This window comes from Quercus suber, unplaced genomic scaffold (assembly GCF_002906115.3).
Source record: "Quercus suber isolate HL8 unplaced genomic scaffold, Cork oak 2.0 scaffold_55, whole genome shotgun sequence".
In the NCBI taxonomy this organism is placed as follows: domain Eukaryota; kingdom Viridiplantae; phylum Streptophyta; class Magnoliopsida; order Fagales; family Fagaceae; genus Quercus; species Quercus suber.
This window is the reverse complement of record NW_027069520.1, coordinates 1,673,012-1,698,243: the sequence shown is the minus strand read 5'-3', so window position 1 is coordinate 1,698,243 and position 25,232 is coordinate 1,673,012. Positions and strand designations below refer to the sequence as shown.

At 37.5% G+C, this 25,232-nt stretch overlaps 2 protein-coding genes across 2 annotated transcripts; both read right to left on the bottom strand.

The window, feature by feature from the left end:
* Positions 1-251: 251 nt before the first annotated feature.
* LOC136067026 (uncharacterized) lies at positions 252-4,066 on the bottom strand. The gene is made up of 2 exons (XM_065772244.1): positions 1,904-4,066; positions 252-1,799 (listed from the first exon to the last, which is right to left on the bottom strand). The coding sequence occupies exons 1-2, from the start codon at positions 4,064-4,066 to the stop codon at positions 252-254; spliced, it is 3,711 nt and encodes a 1,236-aa protein (XP_065628316.1).
* Positions 4,067-19,008: 14,942 nt separating this feature from the next.
* Positions 19,009-23,412, bottom strand: LOC112009858 (uncharacterized). Its single transcript, XM_024042215.2, has 7 exons — positions 23,005-23,412; positions 22,812-22,898; positions 22,488-22,667; positions 21,517-21,687; positions 20,899-21,111; positions 20,727-20,815; positions 19,009-19,952 (listed from the first exon to the last, which is right to left on the bottom strand). The coding sequence occupies exons 1-7, from the start codon at positions 23,087-23,089 to the stop codon at positions 19,254-19,256; spliced, it is 1,524 nt and encodes a 507-aa protein (XP_023897983.1). The 5' UTR covers positions 23,090-23,412; the 3' UTR covers positions 19,009-19,253.
* Positions 23,413-25,232: the final 1,820 nt, after the last annotated feature.

Here is a 25,232-nt window from a genome sequence, read left to right as displayed (position 1 = left end):
TCTGATGCCTAACTCGGAGCAGAAATCTTGGAATGCCCTGTTGTCAAACTGTTTTTCATTATCGGAGATGAGTACCTTTGGTATCCCGATCTGCATATGATATTTCTCCATACGAAACTTCTGATGTTTTTCTCCGTGATAGTTGCCAGGGCTTCCGCCTCAACCCACTTAGTGAAGTAGTCGATCCCTACCACCAGAAATTTCAGCTGTCGTGCGGCCGTCGGGAGAGGGCCCATGATGTCCAACCCCCATTAGGTGAACAGCCAAGGGGCCGTCATGGGTGTCAGTTCTTCGGTTGGTTGCCTAATTAGGTTACCGAACCTTTGACATTTGTTGCAAGTCTTGACGTAGGCTTGTGCGTCCTTCTGCATTGTAGGCCAATAGTATCCTGCCCGGATCAGTTTGTGTACTAAAGACCGCGCCCCCGAATGGTTTCCGCAAATACCCTCATGGACCTCTCTCATTACATAGTCTGCTTCCTCGTGGCCGAAACACCTTAGGTATGGTCGTGAGAATCCCTTCTTGTATAAGACGTCATTGATTATTATGAATCGCGAAGCCCAGACTTTCAGTTTTCTTGCTGCGTCTTTGTTATATGGGAGCATGCCTTCCTTCAGGTAGGCCGTTAGTGGCGTAGTCCAATCGTATTCTGGGTTTATTTCCTGCACTTCTGCCCTACTGTTAATGATTGAGGAATTCTGGATGAACGACAGTACCTGATTGGGGGCCATCATGACCTCTGCGGAAGCGGCTTTCGCGAGCCAGTCAGCACATTCGTTCTCCTCCCTTGGGATTTGGACGAATGTGACCTGGAGGGTGTCGATCCGCCTCCTGACCTCTTCCAAGTATTTCTTCATCTTTTCCCCTCTACACTCATACGCGCCGCTAATCTGACTGACTATTACCTGCGAATCGCAATGCACAACTATGGCCTCGGCACCTGCTGCTTTTGCTAGGTCTAGTCCTGCTACTAATGCCTCATATTCGGCCTCATTATTAGTTGTCGGGAAGTCCAGCCGAATCATACACTCGATTTTATCCCCATCAGGGGTTTGAATTACTACCCCGGCGCCACCAGCTTGCCTGTTTGATGATCCATCCGTGTGGATGTTCCATTGTCTGAGGGCTTGTGGCTCCTGCTGCTTCGTTTGCATGTATTCGGCAATGAAGTCCACCACTACTTGGCCCTTTATTGTGGTTCGTGGTCGGTAATGTATGTCAAACTCGCTCAGCTCTATCGCCCATAGGGCCATTCGTTCGGCCGCTTCGGGGCTGCTCATTGCTCTTTTTAGGGGTTGATTTGTCAGGACGATGATGCTGTGGGCTTGGAAGTACGGTTTCAGTTTTCGGGTTGCGATTACCAGTGCGAAGGCGAGCTTTTCCATGTGGGGGTACCTTTCTTCAGCCCCCCGGAACCCTCTGCTTATGAAATAGATGGGTCGTTGAGTTCCTTCCTCTTCTCTTACTACCGCGCTTACTGCCACCTGCGAAGCTACTAGGTATAAGTAGAGGTCCTCTCCTGGCTTGGACGGGCTGAGCAAGAATGGTAAGGCGAGGTATTTCTTCAGATCTTCAAATGCCTTCTGGCACTCATCCGTCCACTCAAATGATTTCTTTAGGACGCGGAAGAACGTTAGACACCTGTCCTTTGCTTTTGAGACGAACCTGTTCAAAGCAGCAATTTTGCCGTTCAAGTTGTCCTTGGTGGTTCCAGCTTCATGATGGCCCGTATCTTCTCTAGATTGACCTCTATTCCTCTTTGGGACACCATAAAACCCAAGAACTTTCCCGCGGTTACTCTGAATACGCACTTACCCGGATTTAGTTTCATGTTGTATGACCGTAGGGTATCGAATGTCTCCTGGAGGTCACTCAGGTGATCTTTTTCGAATGGGCTCTTGACCAGCATGTCGTCGACATAGACCTGTATGTTCCTCCCTATCTGGTGTGCGAACATTTTGTCCATTAACCTTTGGTACGTTGCCCCAGCGTTCTTGAGTCCGAATGGCATCACCTTATAGCAAAAGAGGCCTTGGCTGGTGACGAAGGATGTTTTCTCCTGATCAGATTCCTCCATCTTGATCTGATTATAGCCTGAGAAGGCATCCATAAAACTTAGGAGTTGGTGTCTTGCCGTGGAGTCGACCAGCGCATCTATCCGCGGGAGGGGGTAGCTGTCCTTTGGGCACGCTTTGTTAAGGTCCGTGAAGTCGACACACATTCGCCATTTTCCACTAGCCTTCTTGACCATGACCACGTTCGCCAACCACTCTGGGTAATATACTTCCCTAACGAAACCTGCCTCAAGTAGTTTCCCGACCTCTTGCGCTATTGCTCTGTCCCATTCGGGAGCGAACACTCGCTTTTTCTGCCGGACGGGTGGGGTTGAAGGGTTCACGTTCAGCTTGTGTACTATGACAGAGGGATCGATCCCGGGCATGTCTTCGTGGTTCCATGCGAAAACGTCTTGGTTCCTCCTAAGGAATGTTATGAGGGCCTGGCGCACAGGCTGACAGGCCAATGTTCCTATCCTGGTCGTCCGTTCTGGTTTGGATTCGTTGAGCGTTATCTCCTCCAGCTCTTCGACCGGTTCTGCGACAGTCCGCTGCTCTTCTACGCACATCGTCTGATGATGATCTTCCATTTCTAGCGTGGCAATGTAGCATGCTCGGGCGGTTGCCTGATTTCCTCGCAATTCCCTAATCCCATAGTCCGTTGGGAACTTGATCATTAGGTGGTATGTTGATGTTGCTACTTTCCATGAGTTAAGTGTGGGCCGTCCGAGAATACCATTGTAAGCGGAGGAGTAGTCTACCACGAGGAACATTACATTCCTAGTGAGTTCTTGCGGGTAATCGCCCACCGTTACAGGGAGTGTGATGGAGCCTATTGGGAATACCCTTGTCCATCTAAAACCGACAAGTGGAGCACTCGCTGGCATCAATCGTGCTCTGTCTATCCCCATTTGCTGGAATGCTGGATAGTATAGAATGTCTGCTGAGCTGCCGTTGTCGATTAGTACTCGGTGAACGTTGTAGTCCCCTACACGTATGCTGACAACCAGCGCGTCGTCATGTGGATGATAGAGCCTCCTTGCATCTTCTTCGGTGAATCCAATGATAGGGCTCTCTTCCCGTGTGGTTTTAGGCGTAGAGCCTGTTAGATGGACGTTCAGGACCGATCTGAGGTACGTTTTTCGAGCTTTTTTGGAAGAACCGGTAGCCACGGTCCCTCCCACTATCATCCTTATGTCTCCGATGGGGGGTCTAGGACGCTCGTTATCCCGTCGGGGGGCCGGCTCTTGGAGATTCTGATCCGCTCTCTCTTTGTTGACGAACTTCTGCAACTTCCCTTGTCTAATGAGGGCTTCAATCTGCTGCTTTAGGTCGTAGCAATCGGCTGTGTCGTGGCCATGATCTCGATGGAAACGACAATATTTGTCTCGCGGCCGTTTGCTTGGGTCGCTCTTTAGTTTTCCCGGGAATGTTAGTGTCTCTTCGTCTTTGATTTGCATCAAAACCTGGTCAATCGGGGCGTTCAGAGGGGTGAAACTTGTGAACCTTCCGCCCGGGGGTTTAGGGAGCCTTTCGTCCCTTCTGTCTCCTGTTTTTGGTCTTTTCTGCCCTTGATCCTGATGCACGTCCACCTGGCGTTCCCTTTTCCTGGGCCTTTCCTCCCGTGCAAGTAGTGCGTCTTCCGCGTTCATGTACTTGGTGGCCCTGTAGAGTACCTCTGACATGGTTTTGGGGTCGTTTTTGTATAGTGAAAACAAAAACTTGCCCTTCCGCAGCCCGTTCGTGAAAGCCGCCACCAGTATTTTGTCGTCGGCTTCGTCAATCGAGAGTGCTTCCTTATTGAAGCGGGTTATGTAGGATCTTAGTGTCTCGTCTTCTCTCTGCCTGATGCTCATTAAGCATGCCGTGAACTTCTTGTACCTGTGTCCCCTTATAAAGTGCGAGGTGAACTGAGCGCTTAATTCTTTGAAAGTGCTGATGGAGTTCGGCGTCAGCCGACTAAACCAAATCCTCGCGGGACCCTTCAATGTGGTCGGGAAGGCCCTACACATGATTTCGTCCGGTACCCCTTATAGATGCATCAAGGTCTTGAATGTCTCCAGGTGGTCTAGGGGATCCTTGACCCCATCATAGCTCTCTATTTGTGGCATCCGGAACTTGTGTGGTAGGGGGAAGGAATTGACGGGGCCGATGAATGGAGAGTCAGTCCGATTCACTAGGTCGTCCAGGACGCTGGACACTCGTCCCTTTAGGGCGTTCATCATGACTTCCATCTGTTCTTTCATCGCCTGCATCTCCGCGAACATAGGCGGAGGAGTCGCATCCATGAGGGATGGGAGGCTCGTGTTCTGTCGTCCTAGCCTGCTTGGGGCGTTGCTTCCTTCAGGCCCTTCTCATTCTCTCTGCGTGGCGCTGGTACCTTCCTGATCCTCCCTCTGGTTGTGGGGTGCTGTGTTCCTTTGACACAGCTGTTCTTCTAGGTCATGATTTTGTCTGGTGAGACGCTCCATGGCCGCAGTGAGGGTCCAAAACTATCTTCCGAGTGCGGTCGTGGGTAGTTCCTCTCCTTGGATGTCGTTGGTTGTTACCATCGAGCGAGTGAGCACCATGCAACCCTTTCTGTCTCAGGGATGAAGCAACGTCTGACCGCTTTCTTCTTACGTTTCCCACAGACGACGCCAACTGATGAAGCTGAGAAGTTCACCAATGAGTCACACAATGCCTTCACGCTCGTATGTTAACCTACACAAGACAAAGGAGAAAACCTATCAAAGGGCACCGGTGTGGTGCAGGCCAAATACCCTCCGAAGGTCAAGTTAGAAAGTATTCTCATAACTCTAGAGTGCTAGAGATGGTAAAATAATGCGTACCTTGGTTGGAGAGGGTATTGGGGCTTTTATAGTAGTAGAGGGTTGACATCTCTTCCTTGGCGCGGAAGTCTTTTCCTCATAGGACTCTTCTTGTAGAATCCTAAACGTGATGGACAGATCTTCTCCTTATAGGGAAGATCTTTACCAAATATATGAGATTTCTAGAGTCCAAGTAGCGCAAGGACTCTGTTTAGGACCATATGAGAATGGGCCAAAATATTCCCACTAAGGGCTCCAACAGGCCCATGGTCAACCAGCCCATCTTTCTTCGGTTCGTCCGTATCAGGTCCGTCCACATGAGATCCATCCACTTAAGGCTCCGTGCAAATGATGGGCTCGTCCATTCTGACGTCTGCAGACTATAGCCGGCCCGTACAATCACAATAGGCATCCTAGCGTGTATTTTCTCCCTTTCAATAATTAATATTTATTATTAAGTTAAGATACCAATCGATTTTTGATATAAGCAGGATAGAAACCTTATATCTTTTATTACAAAAGACTTTACTAGTTGAACTAATTGGAGCTCATCCCAAGTTTACTCTTAGTCTTAGATAAGCCTTAACATTCCACATCAATTGTTCACTCTTCAAAAATGAAAATTGTTCTTTGTTCCCCAAGTTTCAACCCCAATCGTTTAACCCATATCTTTTTTCTCCCTCTTTAGTTTCCTTGCACGCTTCCGAACATAGACTCATTATTCCATCAAACGTTTAAAATTTGAATCATACATTTTCTCCGATTCCATTCAAAGCATTATTTTCCCATTACGATCTGACAAATCTAAGAGTTACCATGTCTCACTATAAATATACCAAAAATTACAGCCTAACTTCACATCCCAAGATATGTATCAACAAAATACTACAACATTCATGGCTAGAGAAGTCCAAGGTTGCCGTTTTATTGTCCTAGTTCTTTTCTTGGCCTTTGCTTTGGTTTTCTCTACCATACAAGCTCGCAATTTGCATACACCAAATCATCAACTTCACCACCATGCCGTGATGAAGCCCTTGAGTCCAAGCCAAGCAGGGAAGGGTCATTATTTTGTTGAAGCTTTTGACCTCTTCGGACTCAAACATTCCGGCCCAAGCGACCCAGTTGGTCATGAATCTGTTGATGAAGCACCCTGAATGAATCACTGAAGAAGCTAGATCTCCAAATAGTACTCTTCATGATATAAAATACAGCATAAATAAGTGCGTCACAAGGCGCAATACTTAAACATAGAAGTTTGATTTTGTATTTTGTTTTTTTTTTTTGTTTTTTTTTTTTTTTTGCTAGAAAAAAGTATCATTGTATCCTTAGATCTCTAAATATAATTATTAAATGATCTTTTGGGTACCCCATGAATTGTTGACGTACTGCCATGAAAAACAGAAATTGGAAGATAATAATAGACAAAAGATATCGATTCTCTTACTTTTGTTAGTGTATATCATCTATACACATTACTTATTTCATGTTTTAAACGTGAGCATCTTCCCAAAAGAAAAAATGTTTTAAACGTGGACATCAGTTAAAAAAAAAAAAAACGTGTATATCGTACGTGAAATTGTAAACATTGTATTCAGAGTTTACAAGAAAGAGCATGAAACAATATTTTCTGAACATAAAAAGTAACAATCAAGAGGAGTACGAGGTCACATCGGCTTGGTCAACCCACTAATCTTCTCCCATGTTTAGCCCCCCCTTTTGTTTGTCAATTATTTTTCTACTTACCATCTTGACATTTTTGCCTTTTTCTCATCTCCCTTAAATGTAATTTTGTGAGGAAATTGATGGATTTAATGATAACGCGGTAAAATTGGAGTTAAGTTATGTGTTTTTTATAATAAAAAAATTGTGATTTTTTATAAATAAAGATTTGAAAAATGTACTTCAAATCACAGGCACAGCTCATGGATTGTTTTTCCGAAAACACAAGTAAAATTTGTTTTTACATCACGATTTTTCGCAACAAACCTTTTTTTTTCCTTGGATAAAGTTTCTATACAAACTGGTTTGGAGAAAGTTCCTCCAAACAACTAGATGGCAATCTTAAACAATGACGAGTGTCTTGTTCATATGCGTTGCACATGACCAATTTTAGCTTAAAGTTGAAAAGTAACGTTGTTAAGTAACGTTACTAACTTCTCTCTTAGACTTTTCTCTCACTTAAACACTTTCTCTCTCCTTCATTCCAAACTGAAATCAGACTTTCAAACCCCTTTTTTCCTCTCTCTCACTCTCCTGTCCTCCTCCTCAGTTCTCAACCACATGCTCTCTCTGCTAGTTTGCCCCATCCCAACTGAATCCAAACCAAAAATACCCTCCATTGCTCTCAAATTTTAGCCTAACACCAAAAAAAAAAAATTATATTAACAAGAAAATACCCAGAATCCTTGTTGTGAACAACATAATTTTTGTCTTGTTTGTAGTTTATGTTCCTTTGTTAATAAAATTTGTTGATTATCAAAAGAATCCTTGTTGTGAAAAATAGGTTGGGGTTAATTCGCTTGTCTTATATTTCATAATCTCTTTGATGTGGGTATGTTTAGGGTCTTTGACTAAGAGCTCTATGTGCAAGATTCGGGTTTGGGCCATGAACCTAGTGGTGAGTTATTATCAAGTGCCAACTGTTGTGCAAGATCATTAGAGAAATAAAATTTTTGATTTGTCAAAGAAAGAAAAGAAGAAGGTTGGCTGGTACCATTACTAGTGATTTCTATCATTTAATGTTGTTGGTATTAATTTGGATTTGGAAATGGAATGAAGGAGAGAGAGAAAGAAAAAGAGTGATTTAGGTGAGACAAACAACTGACTGACAAACAAGCTTAGTAATGTTACTTTTCTAAGATTGGTCATGTGCGGCACCTGTGATTGTTTAAGATTGCCACCTAGTTGTTTGGAGGAACTTCCTCCAAGCCAGTTTGTATAGAATCTTTATCCTTTTTTCTTCTCTTTTCTAAATTTACCAACGAGGTATAGCCCATTTTCAAAACATTGAAGTGACTTTTTTTAAACAACACCAATAGCTAATCCAAATGGGAAAACTTCACTACCAGTTAGGAGTGTACATCAAACTCACTAACCTACTGAAATAGACTTAACCCAACACCCCTTGTTGGATTTTCATGGGTTGGTGGATTGATTTTTCTTTTTTTTTTCTTTTGGGTTCAAGTTGGGTTGGATTTGTGTTAATAGTTTTTATTTTTTGTTTCAATCAATATAACCAGACCAACCCAGTAATATAGATAAGTTTATTTGCCACAATTTTTTTTAAGTTGGATTTATATTGGTATTTTGAGAATTATATTTTATGGATTTGAAAATTTTGAATATAATTTAGGTATATTATATGAATTATAATAATTTAGTCAAAAAAAGTTCTTAAGGCGTAGCAGGCTAGTCCATCCTAATTAAGGTGCTTGGTGTAAACAAGTCCAGTGGTGGAATGGGCTGAAGGAAACGACAAGGTAGCTTCATTCTTTAGAAAATCAGTACTTATCTTTCTCAAAAAAAGAAAGAAAAGAAAATCAGTACTTATTGTTGAAAATTTACAGTTCTCATGAAAATCTTGATTCTATGGTAGATGACTACACGTTATCTTTCAAAGGCTTTTCTTAAAAACAAATTGGTAGTCCAAATTGGCCTGATCAATTTCCACATATGCAAAGATGTACATGTACTACTGCAACAAATTTTCCAACCCTTCTTAATTTCATGATGTTGTTTCATCATAGCAAATGTAAATTGTAGTTGGTAAAACAAAAATCGCATACCTTAAAATTTGGGAGTAATTTTACTTTCGGATCCTCCAAATATAAGTTTTAAAATCATAAAATATGACATCTTGTAATTCCGCAACTTTCTTGGTTAGCATTTGTGTTTGTCAATTTTAATATCAAATTATTTTCTATAGATATTATAATTAGTAATCTAGACATACACAAAGGCAATATGCTGGGAAAGTGTGTTTGTGGCATTGTTAATAAAACTAGTCAATAATTGGTGCAATGAGCGATAATACAACTGTAGGGTCTATTTTTGTAGCCCTAGCCCAAAGGATATGGGTCAAAGGCCCAACGAACCCAGAACAATGAATTTGTAGAGAGTGGATCGAAAGAGCTGGGCTGGATATGAAGCACAGAACAGTTGGCTAGGTTACATGCAGTGATGATAACATGAACTGGAGCTTAGATAACTCTATGAATGAATGTCCGAAGAGGCGTTTTATTGAATGAACCGAGATTACAATATTCAGAGCTATAATGAAACTTTTCTCTCTCTTTTCCTTTCTTTTTCCCGATCCCTTATCATCAGGGACCCTTCTTCTTTATATAGCATCCTTTCCTATCATCTCCACCGTCCACTTGTTCTTCATCCACGCATCCACTCGACTGCATGTCACGTCGTGTGTCTACTTTAGTTCTTTGTGAGTGGCGGTAGCTGAGGTTGCACTGTTCAGGGGTCTTCTCCACATAAATGCGGCCAGAAAAGCTGTTGCAGCACATTAAATGCGGTGGTACCAACTTTTCCTTCAAATATTTTTTAGTTCTGATCATTGCTGGATCCACCCAAGATCTGTCATGGCCGTTGGGACCCTCGGGAAGATTAGTCGGACCCTCCACACGTTCGTTTGATCAAGGCTCATCACAGCCGAGGAGCAAGACATCCTCGGACAAATGGTGACCTCTTCGGACAACACTTCCCTTCTGCTTCTGGGCTTCCTGCTTTAGATGGGCCGCCCCAACCACCTATTAATCCTCGGAAATGCAATAGTCCTTAACAGGCGGTTCCGGGCCCGTTAGGTAGCTTTGGGCTTTTTCCCCCCACAACAACTATAATATTTTCTTTTGTCTAAATATAAAATTTGATAATCACGATAGTTATTATTAGGTATTATTTTGATTGTGCTTTTATAAGAAATTAAATATTCTACCATTAGCCATTTATTAATATTGTGTTTGTATTTGAAATTATATATTCTCACATTAAAAGAGAATATTAGGTATTGTTTTGATTGTCTTTTGTACCTATCAATTTTGATATCTTTTTTTTTTTTTTTTTTTTGGTAAGATAATAAAACTAATAATCCGGAAAATACATAAAGCATATGTTGCAGGCTAGTCCATCCTAATTAAGGTGCTTGGTGTAAACAAGTCCAGTGGTGGAATGGGCTGAAGGAAACGACAAGGTAGCTTCATTCTTTAGAAAATCAGTACTTATCTTTCTCAAAAAAAGAAAGAAAAGAAAATCAGTACTTATTGTTGAAAATTTACAGTTCTCATGAAAATCTTGATTCTATGGTAGATGACTACACGTTATCTTTCAAAGGCTTTTCTTAAAAACAAATTGGTAGTCCAAATTGGCCTGATCAATTTCCACATATGCAAAGATGTACATGTACTACTGCAACAATTTTTCCAACCCTTCTTAATTTCATGATGTTGTTTCATCATGGCAAATGTAAATTGTAATTGGTAAAACAAAAATCGCATACCTTAAAATTTGAGAGTAATTTTACTTTCGGATCCTCCAAATATAAGTTTTAAAATCATAAAATATGACATCTTGTAATTCCGCAACTTTCTTGGTTAGCATTTGTGTTTGTCAATTTTAATATCAAATTATTTTCTATAGATATTATAATTAGTAATCTAGACATACACAAAGGCAATAAGCTGGGAAAGTGTGTTTGTGGCATTGTTAATAAAACTAGTCAATAATTGGTGCAATGAGCGATAATACAACTATAATATTTTCTTTTGTCTAAATATAAAATTTGATAATCACGATAGTTATTATTAGGTATTATTTTGATTGTGCTTCTATAAGAAATTAAATATTCTACCATTAGCCATTTATTAATATTGTGTTTGTATTGGAAATTATATATTCTCTCATTAAAAGAGAATATTAGGTATTGTTTTGATTGTCTTTTGTGCCTATCAATTTTGATATCTTTTTTTTTTTTTTTTTTTGGGTAAGATAATGAAATTAATAATCCGGAAAATACATAAAGCATATGTAAGATGGAGAATTCAGCAAACAAATATATAGGATGAATACATAAGTTGGCAAAGTGTTTTGGTCCCTATTTTATAAAGAAATTAATAGCATTACATGATGTTAACATAAAAATATAATTGTTAATTTTACCACCAATATATATATATATATGTGTGTGTGTGTGTGTGTGTGTGTGTATGTATGTATGTATGTGTATATAATTGTTAAGAATCTTGTAACTCAATTAGTTGGCATCTTCTAATGTTTCCAAAACATCCAAGTCTATCTTCTCTTGTGGCCTCATTATAGCTATCAAATCTTACATATATTCCAAAAAAAGAATCCTGTTCTTGAAAATTCGAAAAATGGGAAAAAAAAAAAAAAAAGTAATTTTCAAACATAATGATGTCGCGGAAGCCTGAAGAAGAGCACACACGATGCTCTCTTGATGAAACAGAAACTAAACTGTTAGTTTCTGGGTAGTAAACCTCGAATCCACAAGGGGTTTCCCTGAATCCACAAGGAGATAAAACTGGAATTCACCAGAAGAGAAAATTGACAGAATGTCTGTGTTTATTGATAATAGTCTATTTTGCCTCTGACGGCTACAAAACATATAAATACTGAGCAAAAACGTTTAAAACCCTAATTCGCACTAATTAAGCGATTAGGTGACAAAATTACCGAATTTTACCAAAAATGGCAAAATTGAGTTAAACGCAGAATCATAAACTACTGACCTTAAGGGTCGTCCCAAAACAGACGGGACCTTATTCTGACTTTTAAACTAAAAGTTATTAAGGAAAAATAAATATTACTATAAATAGCAAAAACATTGTTTTCGGGGCCTTAACGAAGGAATTTGCCTAAAATTTGGCGACATTCATGGCATTTGCCATGAATCTGGATCAGAACGCCGTTTCCCTTCAACCTGCCAAATTTCATGCAATTCCGACACTGTTACCTCTGATGGCCCCTACTAGCACCCCCCTTTGATCTTGCATTGTGACTTCCTGTGCCCTTGTTGTTCCAAGAACGCATGTGCTGTCTGTTCTACATCACATAACCTAACAGTTTTGCCACTTAATCTTAGCAAAGAAAAAATAATAATAATGACGACACATTGACGCCTATTCTTTGACAATCAACATCTTGTTAGTTGTTAGAGCAGTTTTCGATATTGACTTGAATACTTGATACTAAAAGACACAAAGAAGCACGGAAAAAAATAAATGCAAAGTTAGTAGCATTGACTCTACAAGTTTGAAACAGGTAACATATGCCGTCTAAATTCCAAGTTATCCGGCGTTAGCTTTCTCACTCTTTTGGGGCGGCACAAGCCGCACAACATAATAACAAGTAGTAATAAAAACGGTGTCAACAGTACACTTATGTGAAAATGATATTATTGCAGTTATAACTTGTTACGTCAACTATTGTGAAACATTTTGTGTCCTCCGTATTACTCCTTCAAGATATGTTGTGCCTAACTTTCCACCTCAATTGTTCATTCACTCTTCAAAAATCAGACTTTTTCATTGCACCCCAAGTTTCCACCACAATTCTTTAACCCCCCTCTCTTTTTCTCCCTGTCAGTTTCCTTGCATGCTTCCTACCTAGCATAGATACATTCCCTCAAATGTTTGAAAATTGAATCGTACATTTCCTCCAATTCCATTCAAAGCAATGGTTTCCCATTAATACAGACAAATTTACGAGTTATCATCTCTCCCTATAAATACCAAACATTACAACCCAACTTCACATCCCAAATCGCAATTTATCTAGCAACAAAAGAAATACTACATTTCATGGCTAGAGAACTCAAAGCTTGCCGTTTCCTAGTCCTAGTTCTTTTCATAGGCTTTGTTTTGGTATTCTCTACCATACAAGCCCGCAATTTGCACACACCAAATCATCACCACCACCACCATGCCATGATGAAGCCCATGAGTCCAAGCCAAGCAGGGACGGATCATTATTTTGTTGAAGTTCTTAACCTCTGGGGAATCAAAACTTCTGGCCCAAGTGACCCAGATGGGCATTAATTTGTTAATGGAGCAGATTGAATGAATCACCGGTGAAGCTAGAATAGTACTCTTCATGGTTTAAATACAGCATAATAAGTGTGTCACAAGGCCCAATACTTAACATAGAAGTTTGGTTTTGTTTTTCTTTTTAGCTAGAAAAAAGTATCATTGTATCCTTAGATCTCTTAATAAAATTATTAAATGAGTATCTATTGGGCACCACTTGAATTATTGTTACTCGGTTTGGTCATAGAGCCATGGCTCAGTAGATAATAATAGAAAATGATAATGATTCTCTCACACTATTTAGTGTACATCATCCGTACACATCATTCATTTCACGTTTTAAATATAGATACAGAGTGTATAATAATGAGTGTGAAACAATATTTTTTAAATAGAAAAAATAACAAACAATATTTATTTTGGTATTTTGAGAATTATTTTATATGGATTTGGAATATAATTAAGCATATTATGTAAATTATGATTAAATTTTATTTTTTAATTAATTGATGGAAAGTGAAAACTCATTTCTTTTTACAAGGCTTGATGCATTTAAGTCCAACTTGTTGATCCAATCTGATTCATATGGGTTGAGTTGGTTCCTACATAAGGAGAAGTGTGGGTTTATGATTTCTCAACCCAACTATACACACCTCTCTCTTAACTTAAATTTGAACTGGGACCTGCCTTCGAAATGAGACCTAGCAGGATTGCCCATCTTAAGGTGCTTGGTGAAAACAAGTCTAGTGGTGGAATGGGCTTAAGGAAACAATAAGGTTGCTTCATTCTTTTAATTTTCTGCCCCATCAAGAGTAACAAAACATGTGTTACTTAGATCCTTTTGACTACTCGTAAAAGACCAGCCTCTATTGTGATCGTCAATATCAAATTCTTTTCTTGAAATTTTGCTAGAAAAGCAATACTTATTGTTGAAATTTACGGTTCTTACGAAAATCTTAAATTTATGGTAGATGATTAGACGTTGTCTTTCGATTTTCAAAGTCTTATCTTCAAACAAATTGGTTGTCCAAATTTGCAACATTTTTCTTTTCCTTTTTAATTTTCATTATGTTGTTTCATTAATGAAAATGCACGTTCTAGTCTTGTCATCCAAATATATAAGTTTTAAAACCGTAATATATAACATCTTGCAATTCCACAACTTTTGATTAGCATATATCAATTTTGATATTGAATTAATTTTTAAAGATAATAAAATCCGCAACCTAAATATACACAAAAGACAATAAACTGGCAAAGTGTGTTTGTGTCCTTTTCTCTTTTCTTTTTTTTCTTTTTTCTTCTTTTTTTTTTTAATGAGAAGTACAGTAGCCTTATTCATGACAAAGATAAATACAAAACATCTTGAATCACAACGGATTCAATAATAGGTGGATTTTCTTCTATTTAAGTTACAAAATTATCAGTTCATTTGGCGTGCTTTGCCAAAATATTTGCTGGTTTATTTTTTTGCCACTTCACATGTTGGAGATGATCAGGGACGGAACCATGTGTAAGTAGAGGGGGCAATGCCCCCCAAATTTATTTTAAATATTAAATAATAGGTATATATTTAAGATTTTAAAAAATAAGTCCATGAAAAATTATATTTGTCTTTCTCAAGAAAATTATATTTGCCCCTCTCGACTTTGAATCCTAGTTCCATCCCTGGAGATGATTTTGTATAAAATCTTGTACTGACAATATTAACTCTTATTCTTGAAAATTTTCCATCGTATTAAAACAGCTTTAGAATTAGATACCACTTAATTATCATCTATACATAATTCAACACAAAGCCAATATTGAAAAATTTAATTACAACCCAAATGGGCTTCATCTTTGCTTTTGTTAGTGAAAACTTTAGTGCACTTTTGTTTCTAATTATTTTAAAAGTAAAAAAATAGAAAACATTGTTTTAATAAAATCTAATTCTTGAAACGCACAAATTTCACCCAAAAATGCATGTCACTAAAGATTATTGTATTATACTATAATAAGTATTCATATATTATTTAGTATTTTGGTATCCTCCAATATTTCATTTTAATTGTACCGCAAAAAATAAGCCATTTTTAAATTTAGAAATTACACCTTTTCCTAGAGAGATTCTATACATTTATAAAGGTTAATGGCGTTTAAAAATGCTGCAACTGCTAGTAAAACTATATCATGCGAAAGTTACATAATTCTTTTATCACACAATACGTATGTGGATTTTGGAAGGTTTGATTTTTTTTTTTTTTTTTTAAGAAAGGAAAAAAAGGTTTGATATTGTATTGAAGTAATAGACTCGATCGTATCGTTTTAGTCAATTGTAATAATGTATATATTTATATATCATTTTTTAATGTTACAAACCCAAACGGCATCGTTTTAAAACAATTAATGGAGTTCTCTAATATAGCCATGGATGAGGGTAAAACAATCAAGGGTTTAAAATGACATTAAATGATTAAAATTTTGTAATACTAACAATCTTTTATTATAACTTTTATATACACTAAAAAAAAGTCATAAAGGATTAAAATTTTGTAACTATGAATGTCTCTATAAATAGATTAAATATTACTTTCAAATCTATATAAATAAATTCTAGTGCAAATAAAAGATTCACCATTCTCTAGCAAAAGTAAATTTTTTTTTACCAACTGCAAAAAGGTTTTTTTTTTTTTTTTTTGAGAAAGAAGCTTACTAATATCATTAATCAAAATTGGCTTTTATTTTTTTTTTTTTTTTTGCTCTCAGCTACTGTTCACATTTATCTATAGATGTGTACTGCAGCAAATCAGCTAAAAAAAAAAAAAGTATAACTCCACTGTTGGAGCTTGCTTTTTGTGTGTGAAGGGCTAAAATATACCAATATAACTTTTTAGTACCACTGCTGTGAGTGCTCTAAGAGCATTAGCATTGGTGAATGCTAATGCCAAATCTAAGGAAAATTTAGCATTTTAAGCCTAAAAGAGAATTGTAAACAGCAGTATTGCAAATATTTTTGCAATACTGCTACAGTACAATTTTAAACATAGAATTGTACTATTCACAGTATTGCAAAAAAAAATTTTAATATTTTACTCATTTTCCCCCGAAATTTCTCTCTCATCCCTCTCATTTTTTCTGTTCTCTTCTCTCTCTTCCTTCTCTGTTTCTCCATCTGCTCTCTCATCTCTGAAGCTTCATTGTCGAAATTTCTCACTCGGATCTCCGAAATTTCTCACCCATCTCACACGGCCTCTCTCTCATCTCTCATCGCACGGCCTTTCTCTCATTGCACCGGTGCTGGGTTTTGGATTTTTGAGGTTGGAGGTTGGAGGTTGGATCAGCGTGGATCGGCGAGCTGGGTTTGGATCGGTGGGCTGGGATCAGTTGATGGCGAACTCCGATGGTGGCTCCGGTGATGATTTTTTTTTAATGTATTTGAATGGGTTTGCTTTGGTGATGATTTTTTTTTAATGGGTTTGCTCCGGTGGCTTTGGGGATATTTTTTTTGAATGGGTTTGCTCCGGTGACTCCGGTAATAATTTTTTTTGAATGGATTTGAATGGGTTTGCTCCAGTGATGATTTTTTTTGAATGGGTTTGCTCCGGTGATGATTTTTTTGATCGGTGCGTGTGTGGTGATGGGATGCTATGTGTGTGGGTTTGAATGGATTTGCTCTGTGTGTGGGTTTGCTCTGTGTGTGACTGTGTGTGTGTGACTGTTGAAAAGTCCAGGAAAAAACAGTTGAAAATAAATAATAACGAAAGGTTAAAAAATAATATTTTAATGAGTAAAAGAGTGAAATAGAAGTTTGTGATGTAGGAGGTATTGTAAAATTCGATAGTATAATGATAAAGTGAGGTTTTGGAATGGTAAAATAGAGTAGCATTAGCATTTTCCAATGCTAATGCTCTAAACATACAATATTCTTGCCAATATTTATTTTTAATCTCTTAATACTCTTTTCTTTTTCTTTTTTTTCATTAATTTCGCAAGACTTGGGGGTTCCATTCCACCCCAGTTAATTGCCATTACCACCACGCCATGAAGAAGCCAGATGAATATGACTCACTGACATAATACGATCATTGTCGCACAATCCCATTTCTTTTGTTTTGTACCATGAAAATTGTTGTTGTTATTGGGGTCTGCTATAGTGTCATAAAAAACGTAAATGGGTAGATAACAATAAGAAAATAGCAATAAAGCAATGAGCTAAAAAATTAAAATACACATTTTAATTTGGGACTAACAGTTCTAAATCTCGTCAATTTTTCTCCTTTTCACTTAACTAGGGGACAAAAGTATAGATGATAACATCTCATCACATCACGGCAAAACAGGAGAAGGGGGGGATTATAAATGAGGCCTGACAAACAGTTGATCCTTGTAAACAAAGCCTAGCCCGTCCTTGCCGCACTTGGAGCAAACAACCCCAGTTACGGAATGGGCTCTACAAAAGGAAAATTCGGCCTAACATTTCCATATAGAAATGGCAATAAGGTGGAAAGGGCCAAGACCGGATTTTCGGTGCCCCGTCCCCCACTTTGTCTCCTCTTTGGAGTGGAAAAAATCTACACAAGGCAAAATTGGGGTGGGTTGAAAATATTTTACTAATTTGAATAAGATTAATGAGATAAAGATGAAATATAAAAGAAAATGGCAACCACAAAAGTTCTACTAGAAAATAAGAGACAATTTTTTTTTTTTTTTTTGGAAATGATAATGAAATGTGTATAACATAATTAAATTATAAGTAAGATGTGAATAGAAATGATTAAATTATATTTATAAATATTTAAATTTATATCAAATAAAATGTGTGTGTATTTGGGGCGGAGCAAGACGAGCAAAACTCATCCCTGCCATGTGACCTCTTTGGGACAGGAAAAATCCGCATGTGGTAAAGCAAGTCAAATGGAGTGGGGTGTTTTTGCCATTTCTAATACTATAGTCTACTAAGAGCATTCACATCAATCCGTCTAAAATTTTCTGTCTATTTTAGCCTTGTGACCTCTTCTTTTTTCTTTTTTCTTTTTTTTTCTTTTTTTTTTTTTTTTTTTTGGAGAATATGAATAGAAATGATTAAAATATATTTATAAATATTTAAATATATATCAAATAAAATGTGTATTTGGGGCAGGGCAGGACGACCAAAACCCATCATTGCCCTGTGACCTCTTTAGAACAAGAAAAATCTGCATGTGGTAAAACAAGTCAAGTGGAGTGGAATGTTTTTGTCATCCCTAATACTATAGTCTACTGAGAGCATTCACATCAGTCCGTTTAAAATTTTCTATCTATTTTAGCCTTGTGACCTCTTTGAGATGTGAAAAGTCCGCATGGGATGGAGCAAGTCAAGTGGAGTGGGATGTTTTTGCCATCCCTAATACTATAGTCTACTAAAGTCACTAATTCTATGCATGGTCTTCCCATACAGGATTTTTTCAAATCCAGGGGAATTATTTTGTGCCCATAATTCAACTTGATACAAATTACAGAATTTGGGAACACTCTCTTTCAATAAATCAAGTGACACAAGATTTTCATAATTTTTTCACAACTAAAATAACCTATTATGGTTGGCGAATAATAATAGTGGTGATAACTAATCTTTCAACGACAACTTACCACCTTCCACCTTAGCAAGTTGTAGAAGCATTGTATTTTTTCTTTTAATTTTCAGTTGAACCTGTCGTCGTTTCAAGTATGGCTTCCTATCCATATTCAAAATTAGCCAGCTACTCTTTTTCCCAAATTGGAAAGCAGAGAATTACAAGGCCAACAATTTTCTAAAGAAAATACATGACCTGGACTGGAACAACCATTTTCCTTTTCACTGGGACAATCATTTTAACCTTTTTACTCAGCTTCATATACGGGGGCTTGAACCTTTTTAGATCACCTACAAGAGGTTGAATTGAGGTCATAAGGAAATGAATTTATAAATTTGACTAGCAATGCCTAAGGTAGGTAGGAGATGGAAACTTCATCACTCAGTGACATGCCCTTTTAACCCATGCATCATGCATGAGTTTGCTGTATTGCCCAATTCTTAACGTGGAGTTGTGATTAGAACAAGATATTTCAAAGAAGCTAAAAGACTACCTCTGATTTGGTCCTCTTAATTTCTAGTTAAAATAAAATACACGTCCAACAGATGTATATATTACATATATATACTTCATTTACTAAGGAAATTTTGGAAGACATTACCTGTGAGAAAATAAAAACGATAACCATGAAACAGTCATGCCTGCCTTTCACATCCACTTTTAACCATCCCATCTTCATATCTCACATACTAAAAGTTTACAAGCTTCTTTTGTTGCCCTCTAATAAAATGTAGCTGTAGATGATCAATAGGCCTGAGAATAACCCATGTAATTCAATCGAGGCCGAATATTGTACTGATTATAGCTAGGATCTCCATAGTCAACAGCCTTTATTACCACTGCTTCACGACGTCCATCCTGTTCTTGAACTGCTCCAAAGACTATTTCATTTGTTTCACAGCTCTTCTCATAGTAAGTTTGAGGGCTGGATGAGAAGTGCCTGTGATGATGCTGTTGTTGTTGTTGTTGCTGCTGTTGCTGAATATGCTGCTGCTGTTGTTGAACTTGGCGATAATCACCATCCCATCCGTTATAGTAAGGCTGACTTTGCTTGATACGGTGGCTCTTCTCCATATCTTTGGTCATGAAAGGGTAGGTCCTTTTGGGTGTAGGGTTTCTGGTTTCTATTGATGGTGGTTCATCCTCATCTGGGATCACAAAGCTCTCTTGCATGGGCCATGAATTTGGATGTTTGTTCAGTTGTTGGTACTGCTGATGATAGTGGACAGACTTTCTTCTAGAGCCTGAAAATAGTCCCCCAAATATTTCAGCTACAGTTGAACCGGTGTTAAGGACAAGCTTCCCAAGTGAACCAAAGAATCCCTCTTCTTGTCTCTCAGGTTCATCTTCATTTGGAATCAAGGGGGGCCTGACTGATTTCAGAGGCCTCTGATATGGAGCCACTGGTGCAACTGCAACTTTCTTAATAGTAGTTCTTGCATCCTGCAATAAAAGAATATGAAACTTGTCAGGGTCATTTTATAAAGAGAATCACTGAAGTAGAAATCCAGATTGTTTGCATCATAGTGAACAATTTAAATTATGGTGCCACCAGGAATATTTTGGTCTTAGGATCTAGACTACGTATAAAATTAACTTGAGGAAATTTTTAAATAGTTTTTTTTTTTTTTTTTTGGCAGGGAATTAACACATTAAAAAACAGACGCACATGTTAACATTGTAATATGTTCAGAACACAGAATATGAGAAAGAAAAAAGTATTTTATTTGAAACATCCAAGATGCAAAAATAATTGTTGAATACAGGTTTATTTGTGAGTAGAATATGTGTAAGACTCATGCTCCATCAGATGGTCAAGAAGACATGAAACCAAAATGAAAATTATGAATTCTCACAACCATTCTATGACAGTTAGTAGTAAAATTGTAAATTAGATTTCTATGACAGGTTGCAGGTTCTGATCCAGGAATCAACTTCTCTAATAAATTAGAGGTAAGACTGTTTATCATGACCTCTCTTAGACTACACAAAAGTGGGAGTTTGTGCACTAGGTACAACCTTTTGCTTTTGTTTTTGTTTTTGTTTTTTTTTTTTTTTTAATTCTTTAAGGAGTAGCATAGAGCATGATTGGCAAGTTATAATTTGAAACATCTTTTGAAATTCAGCCTTGTGACACGGATACCTATGTGACATCTCTCCAGTCACCAACACATTTAATAACTAGAGATTGAAAACACATATCCTAGGATAACTTACATCTCTGGAAGAAAACATTGCTCGCACCCTTTGCTGCAGCAATGCTAGCATGTAGCCAAAAAATGCAGCTGCAACAAGCACTGCTATCCCTGCAATGTCAAAACACGTCTTATACACCTTTATGATCTTGAAATAAAAATGACATAGGGAAGTGTTGATTTTTTCCTTATACCTAGGTGGAAACTACCATCATAGTCATCAGAACAGTCGTCGTCATTAAGTTGGATTTCTCGAATTGCCTGGTTTCCTCTGTCTATAACCAAAAGAGAGCAGCTACTTCCAATATAAACCAGATCAAAATCGTTTGAAAACTTTGCATCTTCACTTGGACCATCTACATGACCTCCTCCTCGACCCCATTTTCCACCTGCAATAGTTGTAACCCCTGCAAAAAGATAATACTAAATCATATTAATTAGGGTCAATTTGAATATAGTAAGTGCCTTATATGCCAAGTTTCATGCAATTGGTGAGTGGGGGGAGAAATTATTCCACAAACCCATGTACTATACCTCCCTCTCATATAAAGATGGGTCCCACAAGTGGGAGCCACAAGTGAGGCCTACCCTTATTTGGGAGGAGGGCTTAATACATCAAGCACAATGAATAATTTCATAGGGGTGAGAGGAGGACGGCCACTAGTTAGTGATCAGTCAAACCAAAAACTATATGATAAAAAAGTGATATTTGAAGGAAAAATTTCTTCCTACCATTGTATAACTTTAATATGATCATTATAAAAGCAATTTCATTCTTTAACCATGGAAATTCCCTGAACATGTACATTTACCTGAATCACTTATCTTCCTGATAGCCATATTCAATGTGTCTGCAATGTAAATGTTTCCTCTGTCATCTATTGTAAGCCCTTTTGGGTGGTTCATTCTTGCCTCTCTTAGCTTCCCATCTACATGCCCAGAATACCCTTCAGGTGAACCAGCAACCAGCTTGGGCCGGCTATCTGCAAGTCATTCATTCATTCATTTTATGCATGCAGAAGAACAATGAGTTCAATCAAAAGAATATATCAAGTTCCCAGATGACACAGAAGAAACTTGATCAAATTTTAGAAAACTAAATTAGTTATTTAAGATCATTTTATTGGAAAGAGAAATGGATAAATATTAGTGTAGCTTTTTCACAAATCTATATTTAAAAAATCTAAGACAACATAAATTATTTGGTTTGCATCAGATTGATATCCCCAACATCTAATGAAAACACTTCAAAAGCAAAAGGGCAATTTGGTATCCATCATGAGTAAAAGTAAACAAATGCCTTAAATTTTGGTTAAAAAAGATAAAGGACAATTAGACAAGTAAAAAAGAAGCATAAGTGTTCTTTAGAGAACGCTGGTCTCAAAATGAAAGATAGCAGCATATCTCCAAAAAGATCAAGTTGGCCCAGCAGAAACTAAAACTAAAAGGCATATTGTACTTTCAACAGTGGAGGCTTCATCTATACAAAAGCATATCAAGTTTGAAGCTAAACAAGGAAAGGAATCAGAAAAAGATGTCCCAAGTCTGAAGCTAAGTACTTGCACAGGGCTTAACCAAACAGCAATCTTTTTCACACGAGACTTGAAGTGGGTGTTCAGAAACACTTTAGTACAAGCAAAATCAAGACCATAACACACACACACACACACACTGACACTTACAAATCAAAATTTGAGAGAACTCAAAGCACAAATCACAAAAAATATAATCAAAACAAAATTCCAAAAACTGCAAGAGCAAAAAAACCAAAAGAGTAACTTACAACGTGACAATGGTGTTGAGATCCTGTAAATATTACTGTTTTCAGAATCCAATACAAGAAGCTCCCCAGTTGGAGACACCTCAAGTGAGTATGGTTCAATTCCAAGCTTACTTCCATCAAATACTGTCTCCACCGTATATCCACCCTCAAATTTCATCATAGAACGGCTAGAAGTATCAGCTGAAAAATCAAACCCCACAAGTCCCATCACTTCAATAATCCCATGTTACTCATATGAACATTAACAATGCAAGGAACAATCTCTAGACCCCAACGTAAACAAACCCCAAAACAGAAAATGTAAGCTCAGTGAAAGATCTGTACCTGTCTTTGTGGTGGTGGTGGATTTCAGTGACCATAGCCACTTAACAAGTGCAGAGACCACATTGGAGACAACCCCACTAACAATTTCTGCAAATGTTTCAACAATGTAATGAAAGTTTGAAACTTTGATAGAATTTGAAGCAGACAATGTGAAAAAGTAAATTTAAAGAAAAAAAAAATGCAAATTACTCACTTGCAGGTGGCGTGGCTGAAACTGAAGAAAACCCACCAAAAAGAACCACAAAAATAAGAGCCAAAAGAACCCAATTACTCTTCATTGTTGCTCTTGTTCAATGTAGAACAATGAAACAAAACGTCTCAAATGAGAAGGTGTAAGCTTTGCAATCTGTTAACCCACTTAAGTAGGAAAGACCCCACAGACTGTGTTTTGTGCCAATGACAACTCTGTTTTTTACATTTTAATTAGTAGTACAAAAGGCTTTTGAGAGAGAAAGAAAGTGTAAGAGACACAAAGGGCTTAGTGAGCAATTGATCATGGATGGTCTAGACGGCAGCTGTGTTCAAAGTGAAGAGAGTAAAGGCAGAATAGAGTGAGGTTGAAGGGTCGTAGGAACAGTCTTTAAGAGGGAATCATATTCCCTTGTTTTGTCCTAAAAAAATGTTAGTATTTGTAATAATCAAGTTGGGTTTTGTTTTGTTTCTCCAAAAAAAAAAAAAAAAGTTGGGTTTTGTTTTAACTTTATTTTAGGCAAATTGAATTTGTCACTTGGAATCCATTACTTTCTTGGTAATTGGGGAGCCCAACTATTCATTAATATCCATAGTTTTTCTTTTTTGGAAGTCATATTTGCCACTTAATGCATGAAGTTGAAACTGAGGAAATTATTTTTAAGCATGGGTAGGGATGTAATTTCACATAAGGGTGACCCTTTTAAATATTGATTTATACATTTTTTTATGTTTTTAAATAGTACATTAGTACATCCAAGGTGTTCTGCTGTCTTGGACCTGTTGAAGAAGATGGTCAAACAATAATGTGGCTCTTTGGGTTGTGGCTTAGAAAGAAAGCAAAGTTATAGCCAAATTGTTTACAAGCATCAAGAACAGTTGCTTCCTTAATCTCCTTTTTGTTACTCTTTAATCTTTAGTTATTCAGGAGTTAATTAATGCATTGTACATTTTGTTTTTCATGCTTTTTTTAATGTTTCATTTGGGGTACTCTTTTTTGTTCTTTTCCTCAGCTTATCATGTGCTCTTGGTTTAGATCTCATGTGACATATTATGCCGTATGTAAAGAATGTTTGACGTCTCTCTCTCTCTCTCTTTGTAAGAATGTTTTTCATGTACTTTGAATCTTTGTATTTATTGGTCCCTCACATTGATGGTCTAAAGAAACAAATCTTTCTTTTCTTTTTTTACGTGTAATCTTGATGTGTATTGTTCACGATGGCTCAAACAATCATGATTCTATGAGAATTAGTAATACCCTCTTATCCTATCATCATGACATTTTATTTTAAATCTTTTGAAATCTGAGCCCTATCTAATGATGGGGCCTCCTATGTAAAAGCCCACGAGTTGTATTTGATGCAGTATTTGTTTACACAATCATTGCTTAATCTCTTTATGGTGTTTCGAAAAAAAAAAAAAAAAAAAAAAAAGGTCCAGAATATCATTATATATATGTCCAATGGGCCTAAGGCCTAAGCCGAGGATAAGGCCTACTCTGAGTAGGAAGAATCTTCGTCATACAAAACTGTGTTGGAAAATAAAAGAGTTAGTTTGGGCCACAAAAATTCAGCAAGACAAGCCGAGGATAAATGTCTCCTCAGCCAACTAAAGCCGAGGTTAGAATAAATGACTTGCTAATGCAAGTAAACCTCCCAAGAAGTTCTGTCAGTACGAATAGACGTCGTGGAGGCATTAGACGAGGAGAATGCTTAAGATATTTTAGAAAGAAAACTGTCACCACCGCATTTAATGTTCTGCAACTAAACTTCCTGATTGCATTAATGTGAAGAAGACCCCTGAACAGTGTAAAATTAGTTACCCCAAGACGTATAAGACTAGAGAGGGTGGGTATCTGATGGGACAGACACTCAAGTAGTGACTTAGGTGCTTAACAAATGTAGGATCAAAATACTTTAGAAGGAACTATATAAGAGGGGAAACCCTTCATGAAAAAGGAGGATCGAAAAACGGGAAAATAAACACTATAGTATTCAAGAATCAAACTTGTAACCCAATTTGAGAATAATATGCAAGAACAATGAACCTCGGACCTTGCCAAGGGCAATTTTTCTTCAATATAACCTTATTTCTTTTCATTCTCCTATGATCTAAATCTATTCCAATGTTTGTTTGATCAACGACAGCTCAGTTTTTCAACCCATTCTCTATAAATTTATTATTTTGAGCTTTTTAGGCTTAATTCCCACCACGTAGTGGGCTACTAGCTCA

Bases quoted from the DNA above. Each gene is read 5' to 3' on its own strand.
- LOC136067026 (XM_065772244.1), bottom strand. From the start codon at position 4,066: ATGTGTAGGGCCTTCCCGACCACATTGAAGGGTCCCGCGAGGATTTGG. The intron at 1,800-1,903 runs GTCAAGAGCCCA...GTGCGTATTCAG, and splicing joins TCTATGTCGACGACATGCTG to AGTAACCGCGGGAAAGTTCT.
- LOC112009858 (XM_024042215.2), bottom strand. From the start codon at position 23,089: ATGAAGAGTAATTGGGTTCTTTTGGCTCTTATTTTTGTGGTTCTTTTT. The intron at 21,688-22,487 runs GTAAGTTACTCT...AATGACTTGCAG, and splicing joins CTCAACACCATTGTCACGTT to ATAGCCGGCCCAAGCTGGTT. The intron at 21,112-21,516 runs GTAAATGTACAT...ATCTTTTTGCAG, and splicing joins CAGGAAGATAAGTGATTCAG to GGGTTACAACTATTGCAGGT.